The sequence below is a fragment of the Panthera tigris genome, chromosome A3 (assembly GCF_018350195.1).
Source record: "Panthera tigris isolate Pti1 chromosome A3, P.tigris_Pti1_mat1.1, whole genome shotgun sequence".
In the NCBI taxonomy this organism is placed as follows: domain Eukaryota; kingdom Metazoa; phylum Chordata; class Mammalia; order Carnivora; family Felidae; genus Panthera; species Panthera tigris.
The window spans coordinates 127826839-127842041 of NC_056662.1; the positions used below are offsets into that span (position 1 = coordinate 127826839).

The 15203-nt window shown below is 39.8% G+C and overlaps 1 protein-coding gene across 5 annotated transcripts in view; it reads left to right on the forward strand.

Moving 5' to 3' along the window:
- NBAS (NBAS subunit of NRZ tethering complex) overlaps window positions 1-15203 on the forward strand; it is a 328450-nt gene that overhangs the window by 155918 nt on the left and 157329 nt on the right. For all 5 annotated transcript variants that reach the window (XM_042982471.1, XM_042982472.1, XM_007080697.3 and 2 more), the window contains 3 exons: window positions 1906-2135; window positions 5286-5398; window positions 11858-11971. In XM_042982471.1, the coding sequence (XP_042838405.1) occupies window positions 1906-2135; window positions 5286-5398; window positions 11858-11971 (457 nt within the window). The remainder of the gene's footprint in view (window positions 1-1905; window positions 2136-5285; window positions 5399-11857; window positions 11972-15203) is intronic.

Here is a 15203-nt window from a genome sequence, read left to right on the forward strand (position 1 = left end):
AGCTCTTGTATAATTGCATAACAGCTTGACATATTGAATTGTTTTTGTTATATTTTAACACCTTTTTATTAGACTTTGATATTTTAATGACTTCCGGCCATTAGTCTCAGTCCTTAGAGAAAACATTTGAAAGCGTATTATAACAGTTTTGAACTGGTTATAGAGGAAGGTAATACAGATTTGGCAAACTTACATTTTTTTTCAAACTTACATTTTTAAATACTATTTTAGTACCTTTTAAATTATGCTATATTATCCTACTGACTCTTGGCTGTTATGTTGGGGTTTTCAACAATACTTGGGAGATATTTGAAAGCTCAACGGCACAATTTTGAAAATGTTAAAAATTTTGATACAGCAGGTAGAGCAGAAATCTATATTGTTTATTTTAGCAAAAACTTTTAGAGTGAGTGAATTATATTTTTCAATACTTGGCATTAACTCTCTATGGCTTACTTGAATAACCCAAAGGAATAGAGAAACTGTCATATCTAAGTCATTTGGGTTCCTTGGATTAAGCCATTTTCACTTGTCGCCTGTAAGTGATTACAGCTGCTTGTTGGTAATTTGCTTTCTGTCACAATATGTATTTTATAGCAGATCCCATGTAGATATTAGTAATATTATCCTTATCAGTCATTTCAATAAAGGCCTGTCTAAAAATACTACCTTCCCTAGAGGCCTAGAAACAAGTGAAAAGGAGGGGATCCCATGAAAATTAGGTAGTCGCCTTAATTGTAAGAAAACTCTATTCTCCATGAAATCTACTTTTTTCAACTCTTGCTTCTGTTTCTGTGCTATCCTTATCCTACAGAGGAGTCCTAAGAGGGAAGAACATTCTTGGGGAAGTTGTTATACTAATTATATATTGAAGTTATTAGTGTAAATTTAAAGGAATCTCTTTAAGACTTTTTTTGGACTAAGTAATAAGTACATAATCTCAGTTATACAGTAAATTTTATATTGATGCTATTAGTTGCCTAGTAGAATACAGTATTTGCATGATTACCTTCTATCAGTGGCTCTTGTTTTATTTCAATAGTTTTTAATTTGCAGATTGGAAAAAAAAAAGTCCATGTTATATTTGCAGCTTGGCTAGTATGTAAGCCTGAATTCAGATGCATTAAGCAGTCATAAATTATAGGTGTCATATTCAGAGATTTTCTTTTAAAAATTGAACTATTATAAATAGTTTAAGCAGAGTAGGCCCTGTTGAGTATGGGACAGTAGGTCTAAGGAATCCCGTTTTTAATGAACATGAACTTCAGATATTTGACTCAAATGTTCATTGTACACAATGAGGTACGGTTGAACAGCATGGGTGTGAACCACACGGGTCTACTTACTTGTACGCAGGTTTGTTTTTGTTTTTGGTGAGTACAGTACTGTAAATGTGTTTTCTCTTCCTTGTGATTTTAATGTTACTTCTGGCTTACCTTAGTGTAAGAATAGTTATAGAATACAGTAAATAAAAAATATGTGTTTATCACCTGTCCATATTATCACTGGGGCTTCCGCTTAACAGTAGGCTGTTAGGAGTTAAGTTTGGGGAGAGTCAAAAGTTATACTGGGATTTTTGACTGCGTGGGGAGGTCAGCACCCCTGCCCCTGTGTCGTTCAAGGGTCAACTGTATTATGCTTCCTATTAGTGCGTTCAGTTAAACGATTTCTTCTTCCTAAAAGATGAGTTTGTTTTATTGAGGTGAAATTCACATGACATAAAAGTAACCACTTAAAGCGTACTTCCTTGTCATTTAGTGCATTCACAGTGTCACTTGTGCAACTGCTACCTGTACAATGAATGTTTTTTTAATCTATTTCGTTTGGATATCAGAGCCTTCGCTTTCTTGAGAAGCGCTGAATCTGCCCTCTTTGAGGCTAATTCCAGTTTCTTCTTTCCCCCAGATATTTACAGAAAGCCTTTTGTGTTCCAGTCGCCTTGAAAACATCCACTTAGCTGGTCACATGATGCACTGCAGTGCTTGTTCGGTAAATCCGCCAGCTAGCGCGGCCCGTAAAGGAAAGACCCAGTGCAGGGTCAGTTATGAAAGGAGTATTGACTTGGTTTTGGCCGCCAGCAGAGAGTACTTTAACGCTTCTACCAGCCTCACTGATAGCTGCATGGATCTGGCCAGGTAGAGTAATTCCACGTTCTTCCAGAAGAGGGAGGGGGGAAGTCAGAATACACAGACTCCACTGTTGGTTTTGTTCTTTACTTTACAAAATATATTACCACAGGCGCCGATTGACTGTCCTCCATGGGGCACAGTTACTTATTGCTTGAATACAGAAAGATAATTACGTTATGAATATTCATCAGCTTTCTCGTGACCCCTTTTCTCCAGCATACTTTCCCAGCCTTTCTTGCTGATGATCTGTAAGATTGTATATCTTTTCTCTTAGAAAGGATTTATGAGATGGCCTGTAAATTCAAGTTCTGGAAATTTTTAGCACATTTAGGCAATGGCCATATGCTTTGCATGACTTTGCTCTGTTTGGGGATGAGGGACCTGATTAGATGATAAAGCTTGAAAGTCCCTTCCAGGTGGAAATTTCTGGACTGTGAATTCTGTTTCTCTTTGGCCTGTTGTCCTGGAGATTTAGTGTTGATCTTTTTACTATTGATTCTTAAGAGCTTTCTGTGCATAAAGGACATTTACCCTTTGTATCTCTTAACATGTTTTAACCACATTGTCAAGTTTTTATTATGTATGATTTTCAAATCGCTGTTCAGAATCTTTAAAGATTTTGATTGTTTTCTTTTATAGTTTCTATCTTGTGTGTCATCCTTTGAAAGACCTTTAATTCCCAAGACCATTATAAGAGTTTTTGATGTTGTTTTTCACTACTTTGATAGTTATATTTTCACATAGAAATTTTAGGCCCATTAGGAATTAATTTGGTTGTAGTGATTGTGGTACCTATTTAGATTAATTTCCCCCCCAAATGACTAGTAGCTAAAAGCTTAAAGGAAACTTCCCCCCGACCAGTGATATCTTACTACAGAGAGAACCATGTTTTCTCAAACCGTGTTATTGGACTTGACAGAGTTGTTAAAAATAGTAAATTTTTTTTTCTTCTCTCCTAAGGGATTGTGTTTCTATTTCAGACGATGAAAATATCAAATAGAATAGCTTTTAAAACTGGGAGTTGTGTTTGACCCAAATCTTTTTGGCAGGAGTTTTCAGAGATTGTTTTTAAATCTACACTTCTGATATTTCCCTTTCATTCCATCCCTTTTTCTCCCACAAGGACACACGTTAATTTGGAAAAGATGCCATATGTGTGTGTAAGGTGGCACCAGACTGATTATGATCTGTAAGGCTGGGTATATTGAAATGTTGACAGTAATGTTTAATATAGAAAATAGCCCTTACATTCTTATTGATTAAATTATCATGAGCTAGTTTTTTAATGTTTATTTGTTTTTGAGAAGGAGCATGAGCAGGAGAGGGACAGAGGAGGTGGGGGGAGAGGGCACAGAGGATCAAAGCGGGCTCCGTGCTGACAGCAATGAGTCTAGTGCGGGGCTCAAATACAAACCATGAGATCATGACCTGAGCTGAAGTTGGACACTCAACCGACTGAGCCACCCAGACACCACTGAACTAGTTTTTTAATTGAGGAAGTAATACATCCAATGAGATAAAAATATTCAACAATAGAAAAAAGGATATTTCTGATAATTCTCTCTTCATTCTTGTTGCCCTAACTTTATCCCTTAGCTATCTTTTTAAGTCATTTTCCTATGTATCTTTCCAAAATATCTTCCTGAACGTTACCTTCTTCTTAAGTCACAAATGGATGCATACCTTTCTGCATCTTGTTATTTCCACTTATGATCTATTCTGAAGGTTTTTTCATGAGTGCCTATAGGCTTGATTCATTCTCTTTTGATGGTTGTAGAATATTCCATTGTTTGACTTTCTAGAATTTATTTGATTAGCTTGTGATTTAATGCATTGTCTTATATCTTAAAGTTTATTTTGAGAGAGAGAGAGAGAGAAAGCGTGTCCACGTGCATGAGTGGGAGAGGAGCAGAGAGAGAGAGAGAGAGAGAGAGAGAGAGAGAATGAATCCCAAAAAGGCTATGTACTATCAGCACAGAGCCTGCCTGCCATGGGCTCCTGAACCTGATACATGGATCTCATGAACCATGAGATCATGACCTGAGCTGAAATCAAGAGTTGGACGCTTAACTCACTGAGCCACCCAGGTGTCCCTCTTATATTTTAAAAACACCATGATACTCAACATCCCTACTTATGTGTGGGTGTGTGCTAGTCTGTCTGTAGTATAAGTTGCTAGAACTGGGAATTCCTGGGTTCAAAGATAGTTCAAAGATAGAATTTTGGTAGATACCACAAGGTTCTGTCACTTTTCCTCTTGAGTCAGCAGTATATGTTAGTGCTCATCTTATTTAAATTTTAAAGTTTTGCAAGCAAGGTAGACCTGTATCCATCATACAGATGGGTACTGGGGCCGTGGGATCTTCATCAGGTGGTCCGTGATTTTAGCACCATTAGCCCTTCCTGGCCTGATCTCTACCAGTCTTTCTAGGCTTGTGTCTCAATGTCCTTCCACATGCACCTTTCAGAAAGTTTGTTAATTAAAATATTTATTAAGGACACTTTGTTTGGATTTTTAAAAACTTGCTTAAAATCCTCCATAGGGTATCACAAATTCTTAGTTTAGCAAAGTCACTTTCTCCTGTTTCGCTTTCATTTCACTATTGCATTACCAACAGACTCTTCCTTCTGATCAGAAAAATGTCCTTTGTGCAGTTTCTTAGGTTAGTCTTTTTTCCTTTGGGAAACAAAATTGTCACCGAAACAAGATGTTTGTTTTCCCTAGAAGAATAAGTGGAAATTGCCTGAAATCTGTCTCCTTTTTTAAACCTTTCCTGTATGATTATCACCTTTGGAGTCAGCAGTAAAAAGATTGTTAAAGGCAGAGTTAACACATTTTGCTTCATACTGTGGTACCATTACCCACTATCAGCATAACCCTGTGCGACTTACTTCACCTCTCTGAGCTTCAATTTTGGCTTCCTTAGAAAGGAGGTGATGCTATTTGCCTATCACACAGGATTGCTATGAGGACTCAGGAAGGTAATAGACAGCATCTAGCAGAACCTGGCATGGAGTCAGTATTTGATAAATGTGTGTTGGATCTCACATTGTTGAATACAGAAAGGCAACTTAGCCAAATGTGTGTTATTTAAAAAAACAAAACAAAACAAAACAAAAAACCCAAAACAACAGAATTTACCTTGTTTCCCCTAGGTGCTGCTTACAGCTGATAACAGATAGACCTGTGGCCATTCAAGAGGAGCTCGATCTTATCCAAGCCCTTGGATGTCTTGAAGAATTTGGGGTAAAGATCCTGCCTTTGCAAGGTGAATTTTCCATTTAGTGTTGCCTTATTAACTTAGTATTCAGTTGTTTTGCATTGAATTATTAGCATTACCTTTGGCCATTTAATCCATTAGCAATAGATCCTACTGTCTGCCCCATTTTCAAATGAAATCTTAAGTGGATATCTAAAAAAAACAGAGCCGATGTCTTACTATAAATTTATTTTTTAAGTTCTCAGTTATGCCGTTAAAAGGAATAACGTTAGTAACAGCCGTGAGGCTACTGGATAAAAACAAAAAGAAATGGGGGATTACAGATAGACTTTCAGATCTTCATCAGTTTTTGATGATGCAGTTTTTCTGTATTTTGTTTCAGTTGCATACATTTAAGTAGCTGTACATGATCATAGTTTATTTTGTTATGCTCAGTACAGACTATTCTTAAGTTGATACTATTTTTTTAAAAGGAAGAATGACAGGAAGCTCTTGTTTAGAGTTTAATTCCTAGCGATATCTTAACAATGCTCAAGATCTTTTACCTAAATGTACAGGTTGAATAAGTACCACCCAAGACAAGCATGCTGATACACAGTCACTTGTGATCATTATGTACTTTGTGCGGTGAGGACAGTGTGTGTCTCCTAGTGTCCTGAACCTTACGTGACAAGTGGGAGATAGATTTTCTGTTGCCTTGAACTCTGGACCTCCGTGCCCTAAATAAAGCGGGTAGCTTGATTATTAGCAGTATGCTTGGTGCCTTCCATGTAATTTCTTATCTTTATTCTGAAACCTGGAAATGTTGGGAATTGGGAGTGGGGAAGCTATAGCTGAGTTGTTTCCGTCTCTGGTTTTTGATGCATTTTCACTAGCATCGGCGGCTGCTGCTGCTGCTGCTGCTGCTGCTGCTGCTCCTCCTCCTCTTCTTCTTCTTCTTCTTCTTCTTCTTCTTCTTCTTCTTCTTCTTCTTCTTCTTCTTTTTTTTTAAACTCCTTGTACCTTTGGACAGTGGTGTCCTGTTACAGGTTCCTTGGTGTCCTTGTCCTGTGTAGGGTTTGAGTCAGATGGATCTTAGGAGATAGAAGTCAGTTGAGACCTTCTCGTGTTTTCATGTGGGTTTCCATTGTAGTTTTACTACAAATTAGAGTTTGTCAGATAAATTTATTAGACTTGAAAAAGGTAATATTTGTGTTACCTTGAATATTATTGTTTGGAAGTAATTTCTAGGTGATTATACATATCCTGTAGCATCTTAAACAAGTACATTTATGGAGATTGTTAAATCACTGGAAAATTGTGTTTTTTGAGCTCAAAGCTTTTTAAAATTGTGAAGATTAATCAGAGTTACTAAAAAACATTTTCATTTTATTCTGAGATGTCTTAAATCATTACCTGTCTCCCCTGAAACACTTATATTTTCAGTTGAGGTGTTCAGCCCGTCAGCCCGGGAGAGTATACAGCACTAGGAAACTTTTGCCCTGGTTGGGGCAAGCCCTCATAGCTTTGACTCTGTATATGAGTGTATTTTATTAAAAAAATCTTTTTAATGTTTATTTATTTTTGAAGGAGAGGGAGACAGAGCATGAGAGGGGGAGGGGCAGAGAGAGAGGGAGACACAGGATCCGAACAGGCTTCAGGCTCCGAGCTGTCAGCACAGAGCCCGACACGGGGCTGGAACTCACGAACTGTGAGATCATGACCTGAGCCGAGGTGGATTGCTCAACCGACTGAGCCACCCAGGTGCTCCTGTCTATGAGTGTATTTTAGCTGCTTATTTAATCCAGGCAGATTGATGTAATACAAAAAACATTTTCTTGCAGTTCCCCAAATGCAAATGAATTCGTTCAATTGAATTGAAATAACAAACTGAGCTCGTAATTTTCCGTGGTGCTCCATTAGCAGGACTTTTGCTGGCAGTGTTTGCACGTCATCTGATGGGTTTGAGAATCTGCGACTGAACCTGCTATCCTGCTGTTACTTCTGAGAGATTTCCTGACTGAAGAGTGTTTTAAGAAGGACATTTGCTTTCATGTCTTGACAGCTTTCCAGCTTGATATATTGATTTGGAGCTTCCTGTCGGAATGAATGTCAGAAAATTTTCTGGATGGGGGCATGGGATACTGCGTTTGTATCCTGTGTGTTGTGTTTATGCCATAGATACAATTTAGGGTTAAGCTGCTTTTGTAGTCATCAGGGATACTGGACAAACCACATAACTTGGTATTTAAACACTTAAGGTCCAGGTATTTTTTTTTATAACGTACATAGTTTATTTTGTCACTCTGCTTTGTTTTAAAGCTTTGGCCTACACTCCAGGAGTTGGTACTGGTCACCAAGTGAAGGCTAAGGGTACTGAGTGACACTTAAAGAGTTCATAGAAAACAGGAACAGAAATAGCATGTAAAAATGATTCCTTACGTTTGAGTGTGTGTGTGTGTGTGTGTGTGTGTGTGTGTGTGTGTGTGTGTGTGTAAACACGTGTGTGCTTTTCCCCATCATTTGGAAATTCATGTTTTATGTAAATTATTCTTAACATTCACATGGGCAGATGTGGGATATTTCAGTTGTCCCCCGTGTTTTCTATAGTAGGGTAAATCACTTTTCAGTCTTACAGCACTGTGGTTAAAGCCACCCACAGCCAGTTTTGTCCAGCTAGTGACTGGACACGTATTTCACCTTTCTTTTTGTTTAGGTTTTCTCATTCACAACATGGGGATGCTAAGAAACAACTTCTAGAATTGCTAATAGGCGTGAAGGCCGTGTGTTCACAGCGCCTGGGGTATCGTAAGGGCCGTGCCAGCATCAAGTGTCATCTTTGTTATTTTACATGGAGGTTCTAGTGTCTAATTGGTGGTGGAATTAGAGTGGTCTTACCTGCTTGTCGTTGTTCCTCTTCCCCACCATCTCTTCACTCTCGTGTTCCTACTCTGCTTTGCTTCCATTCAAAACCCAAGTTAGCTTCTAAACCTATTCTAGGAACTGAAATGATGAAGGGAATAGGGCACACTTCTGGCTCGGGGGGACTAACACCGATAACAAGACAGAGTCACACGAGTGTCACGTAGGAGTTTAAATTCTGATTCATCCGCTCTGAGCTTTGTGACCTGTGGCATCTTCATGTTTTTGAATGTCCCCTTCCTCAGTTGGAGATAATAATACAATATTCTGTAGATAGACCTGAAAACTCTGTCTTGAAACATTGAGAATTTTTACATTAGAGGATCTCATACTTCACAAGTATTTCTGTGCATATGTCAGTAGTAGTAATAACAACTAACGTTTATTGAGTAGCTTTCATGTTCTAAGTATATGTATTTGTTCTCAAAAGTCTTCTATGAAGTAGTGTCCATTATTGTTTCCAACTTCCAGGTAATGAAATCAAAATAGAGGAGGTTAAATAGCTTGCTCAGGGTCACGCAGTTAGAGATGGAGCTGGAATTCAAAGCTAGATAGTTTGGTACAAAAACCTGTGTCTGTAAAGAGTGGACCATACTCTTCTGATGAAGTGGTGTGAAAGTAAAAGATTTAATAAGGAAACTCAGGTGTTCTTGCTCATCAGCTAGGTGACTGCTGCATATTGTCACCTTCTTCCCCTGTCCAATTCAGATTTGTACTTCAGCAATGTCACGAGTAACTGCTGTGCTGTTGTGTACATTTGGTGCCATTCGTGAGCGACTGAAAGTGGTATTTTGCATCTGTGGTTTGTTGGGCATGATTTCCTGTCTGTGCCTTACAAGGTCGTGATGAGAGCGTTTGGCATGTGTGTAGCTGGTCGGTAAGAGCTTCTTATGTCTGAGATGTGTGTGTGTGTGTGTGTGTGTGTGTGTGTATTTAAAACACTGGATCTATATTTGTGAGATCCACAGGAAAATGAGGGATCCTTAACTATTAAAAGATGCATACGTGCATATCTTTTTCATGGTCATTAATTCCATTTGAAAAGGAATTTTAAGTGTCAGAGACTCCTTTCCTTCATAGAAATATAATAACATCTAAGTCTTGAATTTGCCTAACCAAGAAATCACATTTTGAGATATAATTTAGCATGTCCTACAATAAGCAGTAAAAGAGAATTGGTCTAGTGATTGTCCAGAGGCTCAAAAAATAGAGAAATAAATAAAGTAAAAAGACGTTTGAATAAGGCAATTGCACTCTATTAGAATTCCACTCTGCAAATTTACTTAATGTCCTTAAAATATTAGTAGTTATGCCTTGCTTCGGGCAAGAAACAGACAAAGAACCAAACTTGGAACTTCAGAGAAAATGAAGATCTGTTGCTATGTGTGACTTCAGTTTAGAAAACTGAAAAAGTAGAACTTTGATTTTATTGAACTAGAGAAAGAATGGCTGTATAGTAAGGAAGTCAGCTTACTAGAGTTATTGAAACCAGGGTTTCCCCGAGAGAACCAGCATTCATCAAATGTGGCTATAAAAGTGTGTACAGAAACCCCAGGTTCTTACATATGTAGACTGACCATGAGATCTCGGTAGGGCAGGTTTTATTTGGAAAATCAAATGAGAAACATGCAGAAAGTACCTTTCTCATAGTAATTGCATCTGAAATAATGAGGTAGTAATATACATTTTCTTAAAATACATACAAGGAGGAAAACCCGTAAAACAGTAGCAAATGTTAAGAAAAAAAACAAAACAATTTTTTGATTGAGAGAAGTTTGAAGAACGCTGTATCAGTTAATTTTTGCTAGGCTGTGCTATAGGAAAAGTCTCCAAAGCCTCAGGGCCACGGAATAGAAGGTGAGTTCTCGCACACTGGCATTTCTGCAGCTCGGCTTTGTGAAGTGGCGTTCTCACGGGAGGGGAGAAGATAAGGAGTGGGGTCCCACGGTGACTCTTAAACATTTGCTCAGAAGTGGCATATGGCGTTTCCACTCACATTTCGTTGCCCACAGAAATCACATGACCAAGCCTAAGTCTAATGTCAGGTGGGTATTTGGGGCACGGCTCATTACAGTGGATACTGGGAACAATAGTGCAGTCTACTGTAGTTCGACTCAGATGTACATATTGGTTGTCAGGATTGTGAAGCAAGGAACTGAAGTCTACATCTACCTTCCGTTTTATAGTGAAGGCCACAAGGGATTACTGTACTAGCAGATGCATGAATAGCCCTCTTAAAATAACCCAGTGTACCCTCAAGTATTTAGGAATAAAAGGATGTGACATATGCAACTTATTCTCAAGTAGTTCAGAAAAAACAGGTGTGTGTGTGAGCGTGTGCGTGCACGTGTGCACACAGGCATTCGTGTGTATATATGTGTGGAGAGGGAGTGCTCACCTGCATGATTGCACACGTGCATGTGTAAATGGAGCAGATTATTAGCAATTGGTTATTCTTGGCAAAACGTACAGAGTTCTTGGTATCATTCGGGCAACTTTTCTGTAAGTTTGAAATTAAATCATAATGAAAACGTACAATGAAAGGGCCCATTCCAAAGAAAACTACTACCTCTCTCCTTTATCTCGCCAACCCCTGGGCCCCCTGCCACTTACCTATAAGAAGTTTTGGGGAGAACCCAGAATATATGGGATAAAGCCATGGATTTGGGAATGGGTAAAGGAATGAAGGCATGAAAAACATTTTAAGGGGCTGGGTTGAATTCTGGTTCCATCACTTTTTCAGTGACCTTTCTGTACCTTTTTTTCCTCTGAAGATAATAGCATCTGCCTTACAAGTTCTGCCTTGTAGGGTTAATATACGTAAATTACCTACGACAGTGTCTGGGATGTAGCTCATACTCACTGAATGTCAGCTGCTGTGATTATAGTTCCTACTGTTGTAATTATGGGGGCCTGGTCTCCCCGATAGTGACATGCTTCTTAAAGGTTGATACCTCTCCCTTAAATAAAAAACCATCTCTTCCTGGCATATACATAATACTCTTTGCTGAAGCTTTTTTCTCCCCTTAAGTGTCCTTAATTATCTTATAGTGTGAATCACTGTGATCAGACATGGTTTTTTTTCCTAATATCTGTCTTAAGTGAGAAGATAGGGCCGGTTTGGAGAAAGGTTAATACATTGGAACTGTGAGCACTTGAAAGATCCCTGCCCTTTAAAAACAGGGGTGATGACGTGGCGGTAGAAATATGGATGTTTGGAATATGGGATGGATTTGGGGGTGGAGGGGTTAGGTGAATGGGGGTGCAGGTGTGATAGGAAGTATCTGACGTTTTCAGAGACAGATACTGAATTCTTTAAAATTTTCCGAGGCCTTACATGGCAGTTGAAAAGGTGACGCTTTGTCATAGCTCCCGAACGTCAGCGCCTTCACTCTTTCAGAAGCTGGGTGACAAAAGATCCAAGCTGTACATTATTTATTCAAAAGCAACAACAATTGTAATTTTTTAAAAACAATTGTGTCTTAATTCTTTTTGATCTGGAGGCTGGAAGCTTTCATTGTGTTCACTTACCTAAAACTTGGACAGTCATGACACTCTTCCGTGATGTCCCTGGTTACCAGTCTTGAGTATGTCTCTCTTCCTTAGTGCGACTGTGCTCTGATCGGATCGGCCTCATCAAGCAGTGTATCTGCCAATCCCCCACGTGCTACAGACAGTCCGCCAAGCTTCTGGGCCTTGCTGACTTGCTGAGGGTAGCAGGTAAGCTTTGAATGCTAAATTGCAGAGTAGGGTTTCTGTGTTATTCTTGCCATCATCCCAGGCAAAAGTCAGAAAATCTACCTCCAGGTGTCAGAGAGCTGTTCTTGAGCAAGGATTTGTCTTCTCTGCAAAGATTGGCACGTTATAAAAATGGGTACCCATACTGAGCTGCTGGTCCTTTAAGTGAGGACAGGCTCACTCAGGATGCTACAAAGAGTAGCAGCCAGGATTAGCATTTATCACCAGAAAGCTTAAGTGTAGAACAGGTCAGGCCTACCAGGTCACCTTCGGTGCCCAGATTCGGTGTGGCGTTTTTGAACCTGAACAATTTCTTAGAAAAATGCGTGCATTTACTGTTTGGTGGGGTTTTCACATAGGTGATCTTACTTCATCTCCTATTAAATGGTGGTGATGATGGTATTTTTCTCATTTTATAAGGGGAATTAAGGATCAGAGAAGTCCAATATCTTGCTCAGCAGGGTTAAATAGCAGACCCTGACTTCTGAGGAGTCTTTCTGACTCTTTCATGTTTCTGTAACCACACTGTTCTGCTTACCAGAGTCTGTTAATAATTTTCTTTTGTATTTTTGACTTAAGCTTATCTCCACAAAAACAGTTGTTGGCCATATGTTTTATAAGCAGTGGTTTGAAGTTAGACTTGTCCAAACCACATAGTATAGGCTCAAAAGTAAGTGAGGTTTCTGTTTATATTTTGAACTTTTAAAAACATATATATCTAGTGTATTTAGGGGACATACATTTATTAATGTTTGTAAATCTTAATATAAATGACTTACTCTTAAGGGCTACAGTTTTAGTAAATTGTCCTGTGTCATTGTCCTCTTCTAGTTCTGAAAGCAGAGAGTTAGCATCTTTACCTGCGGGCCCGCTGCAGCTTTGGGACCTGTCACCCATCGTGAGGCATTTGGATGACAGGGTTGGCGGGGGGGAATTGGGGGCAGGGAGTCAGAAAACCGCTTCGGTCCTCACTGTCCCATACGCTTGCAAAGTGGCTTTAGCTCCAGCTGTTGTCTCCGGTGACTGGCAATGATACCCTTGCTTCACCCTCCAAGTTACAGGATCCCCGAAGGAGTTAATGCCTATAAAAGCACTTCGTAAACTTTGAAGCGCTCTGTTCATCAGGGAAAATTTTCATAAGGAAATTTCACAGAAACTAATGAAGCAGCTCAGGGATACTGCCAGCATTTTTATGTACCCACTAAGACTAATTTCCCGTTTTGTCCTGTGTCATGTTGACACGAAACAGGAATATCAGTGATCTTGGTAAATTGTAGGAATTTTTAATGGTATTGACATTCTTTCAGTCCCCTTCTGTACTATTCATTCGTTTACTTAATTAATTAATTTATTATAATTTTTAGGGGTGCCTGGGTGGCTTAGTCAGTTGAGCATCCGACTTCAGCTCAGGTCATGATCTCGCAGTTCGTGAGTTTGAGCCCTGCATCAGGCCCTGTGCTGACAGCTCAGAGCCTGGAGCCTGCTTCGGATTCTGTGTCCCCCTCTCTCTCTGCCTCACCCCTGCTTGTGTTCTGTCTCTGTCTTTCAAAAATGAATAAACATTAAAAATTTTTTTTTATTTATTATAATTTTTAGAGAGGGCATGAGCTGGGGAGAGGGGTAGTGGGAGAGAAAGAATTCTAAGCAGGCTCCATGCTCAGTGTGGAGCCCAGTGTAGGGCTCGATCCTCAACCTGACTGAGCCACCCAGGTGCCCGGATACTCTTTTTTACATAGTAGCTCTTTGGTGATGTACAACAACCTCTTGTTCCCTGCGTTTTACAGATGAGGAAACGGAAGCACAGAGAGGTAAAGTAGTACCACTAGGTACTTTGGATACAAAGTTCTGTTCCACGCAGCTTCTGCCCTCTGGGCATTTGGAATCTTAGAGGGCTGAGGAACCAGATAACTATGCTGCAACACAGGACATGATGTGTACCTGGCTTCTGCAACCAAATGTTACAGAGGTTGGAAGAAAGGCAATGCTAATATTTTGCCCAGTGAGGAGGGTAATTAAGAAAGGAATCACAAAGCTGGTGACATTGATCTGAAGCACGCAGGGTGTTTGGTTATCTACTGCTGCCTTACAGACCACCCCCAAAGTTTAGTGACTTAAAGCAAAATCATTTGATTTTTATTCTCCCAGTTCTGGAGGTTGACTGGGCTCAGCCAGGCACTTCAGGATCTTTCATAAATTGCACTCAGATAGTGTCAAGGGATAGATGGGTTCATCTCAAAGATTGCTTTACTTACATGCCTGGTACATGGTCTGGGAAGACTTACATAGCTGGGGGATAAAATAGTCGGGGTCTTGTCTCTTCTCTTTATGGTTTCTCCTTGTGGTCTTTCCATATGGTGGCCTCAGAGTCCCAGTACTTCTTACATGATGGCTGAGGGGTCCCAGAGTCAGTGTTCCGAGAGAAACCAGAAAAAGCTTCATGGAGTTTTCTAATCCAGCTTTGGAATTTGGGCAGTTTCATTGCCATTGTGTCTTATTCATGGAGGCAGTCACATGGGTCCTCCCAAGTATAAGGGAAATACATATGGGCCCCACCTGAAGGCTTAACTGGGCCCGGATAATCTCCTTCTGAGCTGGCTTACTCACTTGGCTGTTGGAAGAGACCTCAGTTTCTTCCTGGCTGGTGGCAAGAGGCCTCAGTTCCTTGCCACATGGACCTCTTCATAGGGCTTCTTAACTGTTCTGTCAACATGACACCTAATTGTTCCTCAAGCAGTTGAACCATGAGAGACTGAGGAGGAAGCCCTCGTGTCCTTTATGACCTAGTCTTGGAAGTCTAGTCAAGTAAATCACTAACCAGTCCCTGTCAATGGGAGGGTCACTGTGCTCCATCTTTAGAAAGGAGTGTCAGAGAAATTGTGGATGTGGCTTAAATTATATTTCATATACTCAAAGCCTTATCATGCCACCATTTATGTTCTTTTTTTCAGACTAAATATCAGAATCATTTTAATAGATGTCTTTTTTTTTTTTTTTAATGTTTACTTGTTTTTGAGAGAGACAGTGCATGAGCAGGGGAGGGACAGAGAGAGAGAGAGAGGGAATCACAGAATTCAAAGCAGGCTCCAGGCTCTGAGCTGTCAGCACAGAGCCCAACACGGGGCTTGAACTCATGAACCGTGAGATCATGACCTGAGCCAAAGTTGGATGCTTAACCAACTGAGCCACCCAAGAGCTCCTTTAATAGATGTCTTGT